Here is a 19,396-nt window from a genome sequence, read left to right on the forward strand (position 1 = left end):
ACTACGAACAAACGCGACTTTTAGCGCTCACAGAACATCAGCGACGTTGTTGTCGCAGATGCGGATGCGTTCGATCCCATCTAACCAACTGAGTGCTGTCAAGCCCATTTCGAGATTTCGCTTGAGGTCCGTCAGCGAAAAAACTTATATTTGCTGCTGAAGAAAGACATCGAATCAATTCAAAGGCGTGCTGCTAGATTTGTTATCGGTAGGTTAGATTAACACGGGAGTATTGCGGAAATGCTTCACGAACTCAGTTGGGTATGTCTTGGGGGAAGATGACTTTCATTTTCAGGAATACCACCGAGAAAATCTGGAGAACCACCATTTGTGGCTGACTGAAGAACGACTCTACTATCACCAACGTACGTTCCGCGTAAAGTCCGCGAGGGAAAAACGAAGGAAATTAAGGCTCATACGGAAGCATATAGACAGTCGTTTTTTCGTCAATTCATATGCGAGTGGAGACCGATAAGGAAATTTCAAGTAATAATCAGTCCTGATGACAAATATTTATTAACCACTAAAAATCACCTGTCGTTGGTAACCGGTTTCGATTATACCTAGTTCATCATCAGACCGTGTCTCTGGGATTCTTCAGGTTATGCACCAGGTGAGGGACAGAGCTTCTCCTTTATAACGCATACCGTTTTGATGCTACTTAATAGTTGCTGGAGGCGTCTTCCAACACTTGTCAGTGCTCCGCTTGACGTCACGTCTCACCACCAACCGTGATCGTGTATCCATAATTTATTGTGTAGATTGATTGTATAATTTCGGTCCCTGCTACCCACTAAGGACAGTTATCTTTTGCACTCAGAGAAATGGGCCGATAATGATGCAGACATTACCGAAACCGGCTACCACACACATGTGGGCGGTTTCGGCTACCACACACATGTAATTTTTAGTTTTTAATAAAAAATTGTGATCAAGACTGATTATTATTTGTAATCATCTAATGATATCGCTGCTTGCTTCAGTAATGTTTACAAAAATAGCGAAGGAAATGACTAGTAGTGGTACATGGTACTCTCTGCGAGCATCCTATGATGACCTGCAGAACGTATATGCAGATGTAAAAGAAGAGGTGGCCCCGCTGCAGCGTATATTGGTGACGTTCCCCGACATGGATTCCCATCCTCGACATGGTCCTCACGGAATCTCTACAACCCCTAGAAGATTATCGCTATCGTTGTGATACACCCAGTACACGATCTACTTATAAATATTTGGAATAGCACGTAATCCTTGTCGTGACTGAAATGTTTTCGAAAAATAAATAATACTGAGCAATGATGGTGATGACGATGAAGTCTCTGGTCGGTGGCGAAAACGATTATCTCGCTACCGCCGGTTACTGTCTTCCTTTCCACCCCACGAGGGGAAGAAGGCCTCGAGTGGCAGGATGGGATCGTCGGTTGCCATGGTGATCCTCAGTGAGTGCTGGGAGGGCACGGACTTCTGGAAGAAGTCGGAGGCCGAAGCGGATGACGTGAGGTCGGCGATCATCTGCGTGGGCGGGACGGCGTCGTCACTCCACTGGTGCGACGTCGACGACTGGTCCGGGACAGAGTCTGCGGCAGTGGCGGGGTAGGAGGTGGAGTCGGGGGTGGCGGCAGAGCTGGGGTGCTCATTGTCCACGGCAGCGGCCGAGTAGTGCGGGGAGGCGTGCGTTGAGAGGGCAGGCGGCGCCGAAGGCTCCCGCTGCGCCCAATAGGCCGACAGCAGGTCCGTCGTCTGCTGAGGCGGCTGCGACGCGGGTGTCGTGGCGGCAGTGGCTGCGGTGACGGCGGCGCTACTGGGCGCTCGCAGACCCGCCGCCAGAGTCAGTTCGGCAATCCTGAGCGACTGAGACTGCTCGTCGTCCACGCCGACGGCCGGCTGCGCAGTCCTGACGCCGAAGACACCCGGAGCAGAAGGCGCCGAGGGGGCGGACGGCGTCTCGTCGGCTGAGTCGGCAGCGGCGGCGACAGTGGTCGGTGCGGCCGGCGTCGTGGTGGTGGTCGTCGTGGTCGTGCTGGTGGTGGTGGCGACGCTGGTGGCTGTACGCAGTAGAGGGTTGGGCCGCACCGCCGAGAAGATGCCCTTGGTGCGCAGCGAAGGCCGCGAGACGATGGCCGACGGCGTCGGCGCTGCCACCGTAGTCGCTACTGTCGGGTCTTCTGTGGTTGTGGACGTGCTCAGCGTCGACCGGTAGCGGCTTTTGTACTTGTACCTGCAGGCAAAGGCAGTTCGAAAGCTTACTTCAGAAATGCAAATGTGACGTGAGAGTGTCATTGTGATGACCAAAGCATGCCAGAGGTTTACAAGACATATCAATCCAATATATACAGAGTAGTCCAGTGATCGTGACCAGGACAAATAGCTCACGAAATAAGCGTCAAACTAAAAAAACTACAAAGAACGAAACTTGTCTACCTTGAAGGGGAAACCAGATGGCGCTGCCACAGGTCAAACGGATATCAACTGCGTTTCTTAAAATAGGAATCTGCATTTTTTATTGCCTATTCGTGTAGTACGTAAAGAAATATGAATGTTTTAGTTGGACCACTTTTTTCGCTTTGTGATAGTAATAGTCACAAACGTGTGGCTCACAATTTTAAACGAACAGTTGGTAACAGGTAGGTTTTTTAAATTCAAATACAGAACGTAGGTACGTTTGAACATTTTATTTCGGTTGTTCCAATATGATACATGTCCATTTGTGAACTTATCGTTTCTGAGAACGCATGCTGTTACAGCGTGATTACCTGTAAATACCTAATTAATGCAATATATGCTCAAAATTATGTCCGTCAACCTCAATGCATTTGGCAATACGTGTAAGACATTCCTCTCAACAGCGAGTAGTTCGCCTTCCGTAATGTTCGCACATGCATTGACAATGCGCTGACGTATGTTGTCAGGCGTTGCCGGCGGATCATGATAGCAAATATCCTTCAACTTTCCCCACGGAAACAAATCCGGGGACGTCAGATCCGGTGAAGGTGCGGGGCATGGTATGGTGCTTCGACGACCAATCCACCTGTCATGAAATATTCTATTCAATATCGCTTCGAGCTATGTGCCGGACCTCCATCATATTGGAAGTACATCGCCATTCTGTCATGCAGTGAAACATCTTGTAGTAACATCGGTAGAACATTACGTAGGAAATCAGCATAGCTGGCCGCAGTGGCCATGCGGTTCTAGGCGCTTCAGTCTAGAACCGCGCGATCGCTACGGTCGCAGGTTCGAATCCTGCCTCGGGCATGGGTGTGTGTGATGTCCTTAGGTTAGTTAGGTTTAATTAGTTCTACGTTCTAGGGGACTGACCACCTAAGATGTTAAGTCCCATAGTGCTCAGAGCCACTTGAACAATTTGAAATCAGCATACATTGCACCATTTTGATTGCCATCGATAAAATGGGGGCCAATTATCATTCCTCCCACAATGCCGCACCATACATTAACCCGCCAAGGTCGCTGATGTTCCACTTGTCGCAGACATCGTGGATTTTCCACTGCCCAATAGTGCATATTATGCTGGTTTACGTTACCGCTGTTGGTGAATGACGCTTCGTCGCTAAATCGAACGCGTGCAAAAAATCTGTCATCGTCCCGTAATTTCTCTTGGGCCCAGTGGCAGAACTGTACACTTCGTTCAAAGTCGTCGCCATGCAATTCCTGGTGCATAGAAATATAGTACATGTGCAGTCGATGTTGATGTAGCAGTCTCAACACCGACGTTTTTGAGATTCCCGATTCTCGCGCAGTTTGTCTGCTACTGATGAGAGGATTAGCCGCGACAGCAGCTAAAACACCTACTTGGGCATCATCGTTTGTTGCAGGTCGTGGTTTCACATGTGGCTGAACACTTCCTGTTTCCTTAAATAACGTAACTATCCGGTGAACGGTCCGGACACTTGGATGATGTCGTCCAGGATACCGAACAGCATACATAGCACACGCCCGTTGGGCATTTTGATCACTATAGCCATACATCAACACGATATCGACCTTTTCCGCAATTGGTAAACGGTCCATTTTAATACGGGTAATGTGTCACGAAGCAAATACCGTCCGCACTGGCGGAATGTTACGTGATACCACGTACTTATACGTTTGTGACTATTACAGCGCCATCAATCACAAAGCGAAAGACGTGGTCCAACTAAAACATTCATATTTCTTTACGTACTACACGAATATGTAATAAAAATGGGGGTTCCTATTTTAAACACGCAGTTGATATCCGTTTGACCCACGGCAGCGCCATCTAGCGGGCCAACTATAGCGTCATCTGGTTTTCCCCCTTCAAGCTAGACGAGTTCTGTTCTTTGTTGCTTATTTCGTGAGATATTTGGCACGGTCACGATCAGTGGACCATGATAAGCCAAACCATTATGACCACTGCCCACCGCATGCTCACCGCGACACTGTATGTCGCTTGGTGACGTTCCGGGCATGTATGTAAGTGGAGAAGACGTGGAAGGGGGATCACCCTATCGCAGACACGGGTTGCAAATGGAGAAATCCATTGAGATAAGCGACTTCGAGAAAGAACGGATTATTGTTACGCGTAGCCTGTGAACGAGTACCTCGAAAACGGCGAAGCTGGTCGGATGTTCGTGTGCAACTATCGTGAGTATCTACGGAAATAGATACAGGTAGAAGGAGAGTGAAACTACCAGTAGGCGCTAATGGTAGGACGACTACGACTCTTCACAGTAAGTGCGGTTCAGAGGCTTATTTTGCTCTGTGGAGTAGTATAGATGGTAATCTGTGGCTTCTCAGCCGAAAAACCACATTGCTGGTGCACGCTCAAGTGTTTCGGAGCACACCGTTCATAGTACATTGTTGTACAAGGAGCTCCGCAACAAATCACCCCCACGTGTTCGCACGCTGACCCGACGACACCGTCAGTTACGACTGCCCTGGGCTCGAGACCTTTGGGATTCGACCGTCGATCAATAGAAACGTGTCGGCTCTTCGGGTGACACACATTTTTGCTACACTAGCTCGATGATCGTCTACACAGACTCTGTCATCGAGGTGAACGGCGGCTCCAAACGTGCACCGAGCTACAGATGCAGGTTGGTGGGAGCGTATTATACTATAGGAGACCATCTCATGTGCTAGTATGGGATCTGTTGCAGTAATCGAAGACACGCTGACAGCTGCGAACCACCTTCATCCCTTCATGCTTGATGTCTTCCCCGACGGCGATTTCTTTCAGTTACCATATCATTGTTAACTCACCTATCCGCTAAGCCCATCCCTTGTGCTTGCTGAATCTTTTAGACCTTGGTTGACGTCGACAGGCATCCTGCTTCTCTTCATGTGTCGCACTCGTCCGATCACTTTTAAACGTTTCGATCAACAAATAATTATTCCTACTTCTCCGCATTGTCCTGAAAATATAAGATGAATTCTGACCCCTTTACCCCTCACGACCGAACAAATCGAACCATTGCTCATTGTTCCTCTTTGGTGCAAATTACTAGCGGAACGGGTATGTTAAAGCTGTCATTTACAGTATAAGTGGTCAGGACGTATGGTGGGTACATGGCTGCAGTGGCTCTGATCGCTCTGAGCACTATGGGACTTAACATCTGAGGTCATCAGTACCCTAGAACTTAGAAATTCTTAAACCTAACTAACCTAAGGACATCACACATATCCATGCCCAAGGCAGGATTCGAACCTGCGGCCGTAGCGGTCGCGCGGATTTCAGACTGAAGCGCCTTGGCTGCAGTGGCACCAACTGTAAGAGAGCAGTGTGAGAATTATGGATGTGTGTCATGACGAAAGTGTAGATAATTTCCGACTGTTCTTCGTACAAATATACTACTAGTAGTAGTCGTAGTAGTTGTCTGAAGTAGTAGATGACCATTCCGAGAGGGGTTAGGATCAGGCTAAGAGGTAAGTATTCACCATTTGGTTTTGCAACCTTCGTAGTAGCCTTGTTTGCAGAATTACTAGGTATAACATCCATATGTTATCCGAAGAACTCTTTCTTTCTATTTTTTCATACGAACCAAAATGTGTTTCAGCACCTATGTGTCATCTTCAGTACCTTGTCACCTGTTATCTGCAATTAAATGATGTTACTGTGAGTATGGTTTGGGATTTAACAAATCACTGTATTTCTAAACGTAATTTCGTTGTCCGAAATTATTTCACAAGTATATTTTGCTGACTATAACTAAGTGCAAAATAGAGTCACAAAATATTTTCGCATAACAAAATTATGTTTAGAAGTAATGTGATTTGTTAAATCCCCAACACTACTCACGGAAACATCATTTAACTGCAGATTGCAGATGACAAACCAACAGTGTCCAAAATTCATTGAGTTGTACATTACCCAATAATGGAGAAAAACGAAGATAATAATAAAAAGATACAAAAACTGTTTTTAGGTGTGGTTTTGGTTACAATAATATTTAATTAAAACATTTTCCAGGATTGAAAAAGGGATACCCAATGACGACGGTACAAAGGAGAGGAAACGTGTTTTGATTTATACGCAAGAACAGAAAAACAGTTGTTTGCGTAACAGGCGGACCTTCTAATCATAATATACACTCCTGGAAATGGAAAAAAGAACACATTGACACCGGTGTGTCAGACCCACCATACTTGCTCCGGACACTGCGAGAGGGCTGTACAAGCAATGATCACACGCACGGCACAGCGGACACACCAGGAACCGCGGTGTTGGCCGTCGAATGGCGCTAGCTGCTCAGCATTTGTGCACCGCCGCCGTCAGTGTCAGCCAGTTTGCCGTGGCATACGGAGCTCCATCGCAGTTTTTAACACTGGTAGCATGCCGCGACAGCGTGGACGTGAACCGTATGTGCAGTTGACGGACTTTGAGCGAGGGCGTATAGTGGGCATGCGGGAGGCCGGGTGGACGTACCGCCGAATTGCTCAACACGTGGGGCGTGAGGTCTCCACAGTACATCGATGTTGTCGCCAGTGGTCGGCGGAAGGTGCACGTGCCCGTCGACCTGGGACCGGACCGCAGCGACGCACGGATGCACGCCAAGACCGTAGGATCCTACGCAGTGCCGTAGGGGACCGCACCGCCACTTCCCAGCAAATTAGGGACACTGTTGCTCCTGGGGTATCGGCGAGGACCATTCGCAACCGTCTCCATGAAGCTGGGCTACGGTCCCGCACACCGTTAGGCCGTCTTCCGCTCATGCCCCAACATCGTGCAGCCCGCCTCCAGTGGTGTCGCGACAGGCGTGAATGGAGGGACGAATGGAGACGTGTCGTCTTCAGCGATGAGAGTCGCTTCTGTCTTGGTGCCAATGATGGTCGTATGCGTGTTTGGCGCCGTGCAGGTGAGCGCCACAATCAGGACTGCATACGACCGAGGCACACAGGGCCAACACCCGGCATCATGGTGTGGGGAGCGATCTCCTACACTGGCCGTACACCACTGGTGATCGTCGAGGGGACACTGAATAGTGCACGGTACATCCAAACCGTCATCGAGCCCATCGTTCTACCATTCCTAGACCGGCAAGGGAACTTGCTGTTCCAACAGGACAATGCACGTCCGCATGTATCCCGTGCCACCCAACGTGCTCTAGAAGGTGTAAGTCAACTACCCTGGCCAGCAAGATCTCCGGATCAGTCCCCCATTGAGCATGTTTGGGACTGGATGAAGCGTCGTCTCACGCGGTCTGCACGTCCAGCTCGAACGCTGGTCCAACTGAGGCGCCAGGTGGAAATGGCATGGCAAGCCGTTCCACAGGACTACATCCTGCATTTCTACGATCGTCTCCATGGGGGAATAGCAGCCTGCATTGCTGCGAAAGGTGGATATACACTGTACTAGTGCCGACATTGTGCATGCTCTGTTGCCTGTGTATATGTGACTGTGGTTCTGTCAGTGTGATCATGTGATGTATCTGACCCCAGGAATGTGTCAATAAAGTTTCCCCTTCCTGGGACAATGAATTCACGGTGTTCTTATTTCAATTTCCAGGAGTGTAAGAGGAAACAGCTCAGCGCGCATGCGTAACACATCAACCTCCATATAAGTAGCGTCATAAGAATGTTGATAGTTGAGGCGCCACATGACACGCCTACAAGATGCTGCGTGCGTGCGTGCAGTACCTAGTGGAGGGCGTGGCAGCCGTGGTGGAGGTGGGGGCAGTAGAGGCCCTGTAGCGCGCGCTGTTGACGCGGGCGGGGTCGCGGGCAGCGGGCCGCGGGCGGGCCGCCTCCAGGTCTGCGGGGGCGGCCGTAGAGGCACGCGTACGCCCAGAGAAGCGCGGGGCAGTCGCCGCCTCCGTGGTCTCTGACGCCGAGGCCTCTGGCGCCGCAGTGCTGGTGGACAGCCGGTTCAGGCGCTCCTGGAAGTCCCGCACGCTGAAACGAGGTCGCGTCGCGTTGTACCTGCACACACACAGAGGCACTCTTACTCTCTCAACAGCTGCACCTGTCAATTGTCCGGCTGAAACAGTACAAGCAACTCTGCTCAACTGTTACATCAATTCATACAGGGACTCGGTTACATTTCAATGTCTAGAAAATTGGTGTTTCTAACAATGTACTGAAATTATAATAACTACACCTTACTCTACAAGGAAGCTCTTGTAGTATATACTCTGAAGAGCCAAAGAGACTGGTAGACCAGCCAAATATCGTGTAGGGCCACTGCGAGCACGCAGAAGTGCCATAACACGACGTGGCATGGGCTCGACTAATGTCTGAAGTACTGCTGGAGAGAACTGACACCAGGAATTCTGCATGGCTGTCCATGCATCCGTAAGAGTAATAGGGGGTGGAGATCTCTTCTGAACAGCTCGTTGCAAAGCATCACAGATGCTCAATAACGTTCATGTCTGGGTAGTTTGGTGGCCAGTGGAAGTGTTGAAACTCAGAAGATTGTTCCTGGAGCCTCTCTGTAGCAATAATGGACGTGTGGGGTGTCGCATAATCCTGCTGGAATTGTCCAAGTCCGTCGGAATGTACAATGAACATGCAGGGATGCAGGTGATCAGACAGGACGTTTACATACGTGTCACATGTCAGAGTCGTGCCTAGACGTATCAGAGGTCCCATATCATTCCAACTGCACACGCCCTACAACATTACAGAGCCTCCACTGCTGACATGAAGGATCCATGGGGTCATGAGGTTGTCTCCATACCCTGACACGACCATACGCTCGATACAACTTCAAACGGGACTCGTCCGACCAGGCAACATGCTTCCAGTCATCAACAGTCCAATTTCGATGTTGACGAGCCCAGGCGAGCTGCAAAGCTTTGTGTTGTGCAGTCTTTAAGGGTACGCGAATGGGCCTTCCGCTCCGAAAGCCCACATCGATGAATGATTCGCACGCTGACACTTGTTGGTGGCCCAGCATTGAAATCTGCAGCAGTTTGCGGAATAGTTGCACTTCTGCCACTATTAACGATTCTCTTCCGTCGTCGTTGGTCCAGTTCTTGCAGGACCTTTTTCCGGCCGCAGCGATGAGGGAGATTTGATGTTTTGCCGGATTCCTGATATTCACGGTACACTCGTGGAATGGTCATACAGGAAAATCCCCACTTCATTCTTACCTCGGAGATGTGTGTCCCATCGCTCGTGCGCCGACTACAACTCACGTTCAAATTCACTTTAATCTTGATAATCTGTCCTTGTAGAAGCAGTAACCGATCTAACAATTGCGCTAGACACTTGCTGTCTTGCATAGGCACTGCCGACCGCAGCCTCGTATTCTGGTTGCTTACATATCTCTGTAGTTGAATACGCATGCCTATACCAGTTTCTTCGGTGCTTCAGTGTATTTATCTTGTTCAGTCAAACAAATTATTTAACGCTTTTACTATAACTGGGACGTATGCGTGACACGATGGGTTATCAGGGAAGCAGTGGCAGTTTACTGCATTTTATTGCTATTTATGAATATCCCACTGGTAAATGGCAGCCTGCTAATGGTTTGCATAAATCTTATAATTTCATTGCCTTGGCGTAGTTGCACTAAGGAGTAAGCGTGCCAGAACGTGTAGATAAATCATCCGCTCCCTATTGGCGCAATAAACTAGTTCGCGTCTGCAAGTCGGCAACCGAATAAACAGATTGGCAAAGTGGGTCGGTGTCGTATCTTCCCAGTCAATCCACGTCAGTAAAGTGCTCGCACTTTTTGACGTTTGCACCATCACAGACGATGCTCATATTTAGTACGTATAGTGTCATTTACGAACTTAGAGTTTTTGCGCAGTCGTCTTCTGAAACCCTGGAGGTACTTATGAATAATCCTGTATGCATCACCCTCTTGGAAAACGGAATGGCAGAATTTTTTTCGTATTATCACTTATGATTAAGACATTAATTAAAACAGCCATGCATTATCGTTTTTGAAATAAAATTGTCAGTAAAAAGTTTTGTAAACCCTCGTCGTCAGTTTTGCAAAGGCTTCGTCGCTACTGCTGTGGAGGCCGAGTTTGTGAGTTCGTGGAACGGCTTCTGGTGCAGTACACCTCTAAGACAATTTCGCCCTGCCACTATAACACGGCTATGCCCCTGGGCCAGGTAACAATAGGAGAACGAGGTGCTTCAACACTCCAACAAACTAGTAACAAAGTCGCACAAATAGTTAAAAAGGTTTACTTATCTTTGTGACTTGATGAATGGTTAATTCTGCATTACTGCATCTAATCTAACACAATTGTGCAAATAATCGTAAGTAAACTTCACAGTACATAGAAAATGCAATTTACAACTGTCTGTGCACTTCTAAGAGTTCACTAAACGACATTCCCTGTTTGACAGCCGTGAACGAACATATATAACCAAGAGGGCGAGAGCTGCTCTTCTATCTTCCGAGTAGGCTTCTGTCCGTTGTCGTCCAGTCATTTGTGGACTGTACTCGGCCGGAAATTGGTCGAGGCGAAGTCGATATCTTCATCCCCAGCGCCGCCAGTAGCGTTGCTGGAACTCGCGCAAGTGGCTAGTCTATGGCACGGGGACCACCTCGCATCTTTGCGCCTGTGGTGCTTTTGCCGTGGTTGTCTTGTCCGGACGACACAGCAAAAGGGGTATCAAAGGTGGGTTGAACAGATTAGCGCCTGAAGCCGTCCTTTTATAGAAGAGCGGAAATGAGAAGTCACAGAACTTACCGATCGTATACAGGCCCGTCTTCGATCAACTACGCCATCCTCGCGTGTGCTACGATCTTTGTTACAATCAGAGCGTTAAATCACGACCAGTGTACAATGGAAGTTTCGTAATACAGTTGCAACTTAATCTACCTGGAAAGGTCGTTGACTAAATTCGACTTAGTTTCATCGGCAAAATTATTTTGTTGTGAATTTTATTTGGAATATTGTTTTTCGCAATAGAAAGCTAACATTACAACAACTACACCGCACTGTACAAGTGAATTATCGCCAACAGTATATGTAGCAACATAAATTTTGCTTCAAAAAGAACCGAGATATTTCATTTCTTGCGTGATTATCGCACAAGGAAAGACCTGACATTTTGGTATCCCTAGACACCTTTTTAGTACGACCGCATGTACTATTTATGACGAAAGCCATCTGCGCCAGACGATTAGCGTCTCCCCTTCTGTAGAAATCTACCTTATAGCATGAGTATAATCTAAAACCTCTTGTTGTGGTTTTGGTTATGCATCTACAACACGATCACCAAATCTGCATGTGGACGCAATGTTTTGTACATGTCATTCGTATGCTTGCCACACGCCAGAGGTTAAGTTAAATCTCCTGTTGCTTAGGCAACCCAGGTAGCTGCTGTGCTGCACGGGCACTCCGCGTCAAAGGGGTGCGCAAAGCGCACTTGATGTGAAGGCAATGTCAACGTTAGTAGTTGTAACATATAATGTGAAATACACAGGATCAAGCAACACATGTTAGAAATTAGTCTTCATTCGTAAAATTAAGAATGTTACATTGGTAAAGAGGTTTCTATAGCTTTCATAATTTGATTTTCAAACCAAATACCATTTACGATGACCGTATGCTAGAACTCGAACCCTGATCTATGCCTCACGCGGGCAGTTCGTTGCCAGGTAAACTATCCGAGAATGAGTCACACACCGAATGAGCCTTTGGAAAATGTCAAACTACAGTGAGTCATGAACTGCCCTGTAAACTCACAGACTGTCGAAACTAGCTGTGTGAGCACTGCCTTACCCTGACCATCTTTACAGCTTGACATATATTCACTTTTTTGTATATTCACGGAAAACTTTTGTATTCAGCTTTCACTACTGCGTTACTTCAGTTCTTTTTATCTCTATTGCTTCTCCGCAAACTTTCCCTGACTTCCAGTTTCAAGGTAATCGATTCGGGATTAAAGTTGGCTTATTTCCCATGAAGTAGAAATTTATCTACACTGATGGAAAAAATCGCAATACCAAAAAATAATTAATGCATAGTAGTGAAATTTCTGGAATACTCTTGTCTAGGTAACATATTTAAGTGATTAATATTGGAAGAACACAGATTAGTGTGCCGGCCGGAGTGGCCGTGCGGTTCTAGGCGCTACAGCCTGGAGCCGAGCGACCGCTACGGTCGCAGGTTGGAATCCTGCTTCGGGCATGGATGTGTGTGATGTCCTTAGGTTAGTTAGGTTTAAGTAGTTCTAAGTTCTAGGCGACTGATGACCTCAGTGCTCAGAGCCATTTGAACCATTTTTAAACAGATTAGTGTAAACATGAGATAAGTCATGCTGATACATTAATAACCAATGTAACCTTCATAATGTTGAATGCAAGCATGCAAACGTTCATGACTTGTGTTGTACAGATGGCAGATGGCAGCTTTCACGGAGTTCAAAAATGATTTAAATGGCTCTGAGCACTATAGGACTTAACTTCTGAGGTCATCAGTCCCCTAGAACTTAGAACTACTTAAACCTAACTAACCTAAGGACATCACACACATCCATGCCCGAGGCAGGATTCGAACCTGCGACCGTAGCGGTCGCGTGGTTCCGGACTATAGCGCCTAGAACCGCTCGGCCACCCCGGCCGGCTTTTACGGTGTAGTTCAACGCCTGTTGCATTAGGTAGGTCAATTCAGTGACGGTTAATGCAGGTTGTGGATGACGCTCGAGTTGTCACCCGATGATGTCCCATATGTGCTCGATTCGAGACAGATCTGGTAATGGATCAGGTCAAGGCAACATCTCGATACTCCGTAGAGCATGTTGAGTTACAAGAGCGTTATCCTGTTGGAAAACACCCCCTGGAATGGCAGCACAACAGGTCGACCAGACTGACATACAGATTTTCAGTCCGGAGGCGTGGGATAAGAGAGCTCCTGATGTCATACGAAATCGCACGCCAGACTGCAACTACAGGTATTGGTCCTCTGCGTCTCTCACGGAGACAGGTTGGCCATAGGCGCTCACCTGGCCTCCTCCTAACCAACACATGGCCATCAGCACTACCCAGGCACAACCAGCTTTCGTTAGAAAACACAACAATCCTGCACGCTGCCCTCTAATGAGCTCTCGCTTGACACCACTGAAGTCACAAACGGCGGTGGTTTGAGGTCACTGGAATGCACACTACAGGTCGTTTGACTCGGAACTGCCGTTGAAGGAAACGGTTTGTAACAGTTCGTTGTATCACTGTGATGCCAGCTGCTGCTCAAATTGCTGCTGCAAATGTGGTAACACGCGCCAGAGCCATATGGCGAACACGATGATCTTCCCTCTCGTTAGTCCCACACGGCCGTCCAGAGTCCAGTCTTCTTGCAGCCGTACATTCTCGTGACTACCGCTGCCAGCTATCGTGTAGAGTGGCTACATTCCTGCCAAGTCTTTCTGCAATATCGCAGCAGGAACATCCAGCTTCTCGTAGCTCTATTACACTACCCTACAGACATTCTTCATTAACATCAAGTCGTCATGTATAATCTCAAAGGTAACTAACACTCACGGCCGTCACAGCTGTATTTAACGTGAACCTGATTTGCGTCCCCATAGTGGCGCTGCTAGCGCCGCTCTTAGGCGACTGGAGCGAAATTTGATCAGACATCATCTTTTAGATGTAGAAACACGTCTACCATCTTTATGTCGCTCAACTCCATCTTAGTATTGAGTTTCTTTTTCCATCAGTGTATATCCATTTGAACCTTCTTCTTATTCTTACATATTTTTATAATTTTAGCTTTTTTTGGTTAGGATGCCAGTGTCCTTGGTACATCTCTGGTAAGTCTGCCCCCGAGTGGTCAGTGCGAGAGAGTATCAATCCTAAGGGCCCGGGTTCAATTCCCGGCGGAGTCGGAGATTTTCTCCGCTCAGGGACTGGGTGTTGTGTTGTCCTAATCATCATCATTTCATCCCCATACACGCGCAAGTCGGCGAAGTGGCGTCAAATCGAAAGACTTGCACCCGGTGAACGGCCTACCCGACGGGAGGCCCTAGTCACACGACATTCATTTCTCTAGCAAGCATTCTCAGACCGTGTCTCAGACTGTGTCCTATGAACCTATTCCTTCTTTTAGCCAAGTTGTGCCATAAAGATGTTTTCTGACCGACCCGATCAATCAGCTTCAGTGATTATCCTGTCTACCTACTTAAACTTCATCTTCCTTCTGTAACACAACATTTCCAAAGCTTCTACGATCTTCTTGTCTATACTTATAATGTTTCACTTCAGCATAAGGCTACACAGACAAATGCTTTAAGAAAATCTTTCTTCGGTATTGCCAGTCTGCGTTTTGTAGCCTCTTCACTTCTTCCCCGTCAGTAACTTTTCAGCCCAAAAGCCATTTCCCTCAGTGTCACCTAATTTACTTCGTCAACATTCCGTCACTGTCAGTTTACTTTTGCTGGTGTCCATCCCCTTCAGCTGAACTTTTAAGTCCTTTTCCGTCTCTTAGAATTACAATTTTACAGGAAAATTTTAAAGTTTTTACATCTATTACTTGAACTTTAACTGCCTTTGCAAATTTCCTCTTGTCATCACTCTTCCCTCGAGTCATACGAGAACAAGACTTTGCTAATAATTGTACGTAATATCCAAAACCCAGGCGGTACTGGTTAGTATTTCTAGGCTTATTAGCCAAGAAATCGGGAATCCCTAGCATCTTTAACCCTAAATGGTACATTCTCAATAACTTCAGTGGTTATTCTGTCTACCTTCTTCACCTTCAGCTTTCTTCTGTAACACAACATTTCGAAAGCTCCTATATTCTTCTTGTTCGTTCTGCCTATGTTTCACTGTCCCAAAGGCTACACAGACAAATACTCCTTAGGCAAAGAGTCTAGGGGTAATAACAGATGAAAATCTAAACTGGATTGAGCACGTAACTGCAATGTGCAAGAAAGCATCAACACCTCTCCAAGCCCTGCAAAAGTATACAAAGCTCTTCTCTCTTGACCTGAAACAGAAACTTGTACAAACAGTTATACTACCAATTGTTGATTACAGCGATGCCATCCTGCAAGGTCTTTCTCAGGAGAGCTCACGGCACCTGGAACGGGTCATGAATGCCTGTGTTCGTTATATCTGTGAAGTCTGATACTTTGACGATTTTTCACCATCATATGCACAGCTATCCTGGCTGCGTACAGACAAGCGCAGAGATTCTCGTACCCTCTGTCGTCTCTACCACTTTAACAGCGAACGCCGCCCCTCACATCTCTCCTCGGCGTTAATGGTCTTGTGTAAACAATATGTCACAAATACCTGCTCCTATCAGGGCTAAATCCTTTGTTTTCAAATCCATCGTTCAGCCATTTTCTCGAACTTCTCAGTAGCAAGAATCCGACTGTGAAATAACCTCCTGCGTTATATTAGAGAACTGAATAACAGCTCCAGCTTCAAAAGACAGTTAATAACATTTATACTAAAGCAACAATAAAGATTACCATTGTCCCTGTACGCACTCATTACCATTGTACATCCCCGTTTCCCAGCAGATCTTCCTCATTTCCCAGTATTTTTAGTTGGTGCAGTCACCTTAAATTTCTTTTCCACGGAACTCGTTATATCAGATAACGTCTACTTTGTACGCCTATAAATTCGTTTTACATGTGCCACTATCATTATTGTTATTATTGTCATGACTATTGTCATTATTATTATTATTATTATTATTATTATTATATCATTATTAGTGACAGCAACAGCTGTAGTAGAAGTATTACCAGTATTGACTTCATTAGTTCATAGTATACTTATTCATATTGCCACTATAAACACTTTAAGCATTTTAACACTTTTGCGATATTACATTTGTTATTTCTTAAGTAACTATGATGTAAAAAAGGTATTGTGTCTGTGACACCCTGGCCAGATATAAGAGACAGCTAGATGTCCGTAATGATATCAGGTTAAATAAATAAATAATACTCTTATTCACGCACCGTACATAGGCTTCAGATAGAGGTATAGTTTTTGCGCTTGATATACCTAGTATAGCTGGAAAAGTACAAATGTTGCACCGTATTTTGATTTCCGCTTGAAACTATGCGTCCTTCAGTAATTGGATGGGGAAGTCCTTTTGGAGAAAGGTAAAGGCGACCCATTTCAGATTTGACTAAAGTGATCAAACATTCAGTTTGACAACAGCTTAACATTATTTTATGAACGAGATATAGAAGATCAAGGCAATGCTGTCCACTACAAATTACTGTTCACATTACTGTATGCTACGCGTTTCTAGTGTTACAGTCCCCCAGCAGTAAACATTCAAGAACTTTAATTATGCCGTTTCTGAATTCTGATTCTTCATTAGATCTTTCGATCTCTTTTGTCATCCAGATGTTGCGAACCCCCAGAGCAGTGAATGGAAGTGATAGTCTTACCTTGATCTCTGACGCAACTTCTCCAGAGCGGAGGACACGGTGCTGGCAGGCCTACTAGTGGAAGGTGCCGGCGTTGTCGTCGTCGTTGTGGTGGTGCTCGTCGTGGTCGATGTCGTCGTCGTCGTCGCCGGAGGTTCGCTGACAGCGGAGGCCGAGTCTTCCTCTTCTGCGGCGTAATCCACCGCCGACGGAAAGCGCTCGTCGGTTCCGCCTCCCAGTACATCGTTCTCGGAATCCGATTCCGTCTGTACTGGCAACTCTTCCACGTAGACTTGCTCCGTCGGTTCTGGAAAAGGCGTGTCTGTCTCGGTCAGCTGCTCCCTGTGGTATTTGGTCTTGCCCCGGATAACCCCCTGTTGGTTGATCCTCTGGCGGACCTTCTGCGCGGGAGCAGGCGCCGTCTGCTGGTCCACGGCGTAATAATTGTCCTCGGCGTCCAGTGGCGAACTCGACTGCAGCTGGTAAGCCGTATCGGCAACGGCCGCAGTGCGCGCCGGCACGTCTGCGGCAAAGTTTTGTTGAGCCTGTGGCCGTTTGTACCGTTGCCTCTGCACCTTCTTCAATTCCGCCAGCCTGTAGTCTTGCACGTAATCTCCCGAACTGTCGCTCTGACTGACGGGGTCGTTTGTCGTCTCCTGCTGGCTTGCCGGCTCGCTGTCGTATTCCGGTTGCGGTCTAGTCGGACGAACGCGCTTCTTGTACTGCGGTCTCCTCGACGGGTGGAGGGGCCTCCGGTAATGGGCGACGGTAGTCGGTTCCTCCTGCTGGCTCCCTTGCACAGGTCTGCGGGAGACGTGCTGTTGCCGAACTCTCGTGCGTTGGCCCGATTGCCCTTCGACTTGGGACTCTATCGCTGCCTGGACAACACTCTCAGTCGTAGAATATCTGCTAGAAGGTCTCCGAGTGAAAACTTGTTGTTCAACTTCCTGGTTTTGCGCAGGAACTGGGGATGCCTCTTCATGAGGAGTTTCTTCGGGCCTGTTAGCGACATTCGTGTACGTTTCTTCGTCTCTTTGGGTTTGGGGATAGTTCTCACTGACTGTGTACAGCGAAGACGCTGGAGGGTTTCTGTGATGAGGACGCACTGGCCTTCTCCTCTGCTGCGGACGGCCCTCCGGAGCTGTGGGCTGTGGCTGACTGTAGCCACTACCAGTGGCGGAGTTCTCCTCCGTAGCAAAGTCTACTTGCGTGTTTTGATTCTGTACTGGCCTTCTCGTATGTGGGCGAGTCGGCTTTACAGTGTTCTGCGCCTGTTCCCAGTCGTTGCTACCGACTGTCCGCTTGTCGCTATCCATGGTGATATGGTACTTCTGCTTGTTTTGTGGCCTCCTCCGAAGGTGTTCACGTGGCACTTGACCATCAGCGGATGCCGGTGCTGAAGGTGCCGAGGGAACCTCGCCCACAGCATCTGGTGCAGTGGCAGCATCCTCGTTGGCCTGCAGATTCGCCGTATTCTGGTAGTACGTCTGTTGGTGACGGATAGCTGCTTCTTGTTGTGGCGCTGTGTCCTGCTCACCGGGTGCAGTGACTGCCGGGCGCTCCTGTCGGGTCTGGGTAGGTCTCCGGCGGCGCTGCGGACGGTATTCGCCACCGGCCGTGGGTTGTTCCAGCTGGGGAGTAGACGTCGGCCCTCGAGCAGACGGCGAGAACTGTTGCCTCTGGGGCGGCCTCCTAGCGTGCTGACGAGGCGTGTCTTGCTGGACCGCCTCTTCCTGGTACTGGACGGGTTGCTGCGTCGAAGCTTCCGGCTGGTGAGCCTGCGGTGGCCGCCTACGACCTTCGTGCCTCTGTCGCAGCGACGCTTCTTGCTGTGTAGATATCTGTTGTGGAGCTGTCGGTTCGGAAGCGACGTGGTGCTGGGGTGCCGTGGGCGGCCAGGAGACGGGCAGCGCGTTCTGCTGCTGTGTATTCTGCTGCGTTTCCGGTCGGTACTGCTGTTGGAGGACGTACGTGCTGTGCTGGCGCGGTGGAGGCTGGGGCGGCGTCCTCGCGTCCTGCACATCCCCGGTGGCCTCGGCGTACGCGGGCTTCTTCTGGCCCGCGGAAGGCCGCCGCTTCCTGCCCGGCTTGTCGGCGACCGTCACACCGTCCGGTTGACGAACGCCGGCGCCCGGCCGCTGCAGCGAGTTGGTCTGCGCGCCCGGCTGTTCGCGGAGGAACGTCTGCGGCTGCTGCTGTTGCAGCTGGAAGTACTGCTGAGGGCGCTGAGCGGGCGTCTCCACTTGACTCCCCGCGGTCGTCCCCTGGTCGTCCGACACGCCCAGCGTGAAGCCGACGACGCTGGCTGACGTGTGCACCGGCTGGTCCGCGTAGCTCGGCGTGTACGCCTGCTGCTGGAAGAGCGCTACGGCCTGCTGCGGGTACTGAGTGACGGTAGTCGGCGGGGGGCCCGGGGAGTAGTTGCCCAGCGACGCCGTCGGCCGCTTCGTCTCGAAGCGGTGGCCCTGCCCTCCCAGCGAGGAGGCGCTCAGGTAGGCCGCCTCGTCGCGGATGTTGCCGTGGAAGGTGACGCTGCCGGCGGTTGCCGTGTGCGTGGCCGGGGCCGCCCCTTGCGGCCGGGACGTGGCCGCCGCCGGGTCGCGTCCGCCGAAGACAC

General features: G+C 48.8%; 1 protein-coding gene across 1 annotated transcript in view; it reads right to left on the reverse strand.

Annotated features, from left to right (window-relative positions):
• Window positions 1-1,347: 1,347 nt before the first annotated feature.
• The window catches only part of LOC126188545 (mucin-5AC-like), a 129,708-nt gene continuing 111,659 nt past the window's right edge, over window positions 1,348-19,396 (reverse strand). Inside the window, exons 5-7 of the mRNA XM_049930145.1 lie at window positions 16,801-19,311; window positions 8,119-8,400; window positions 1,348-2,218 (exon numbers count right to left, since the gene is read on the reverse strand). Of these exons, the coding sequence (XP_049786102.1) occupies window positions 1,348-2,218; window positions 8,119-8,400; window positions 16,801-19,311 (3,664 nt within the window). The remainder of the gene's footprint in view (window positions 2,219-8,118; window positions 8,401-16,800; window positions 19,312-19,396) is intronic.

This window comes from Schistocerca cancellata, chromosome 5, assembly GCF_023864275.1.
Source record: "Schistocerca cancellata isolate TAMUIC-IGC-003103 chromosome 5, iqSchCanc2.1, whole genome shotgun sequence".
Lineage (NCBI taxonomy): Eukaryota > Metazoa > Arthropoda > Insecta > Orthoptera > Acrididae > Schistocerca > Schistocerca cancellata.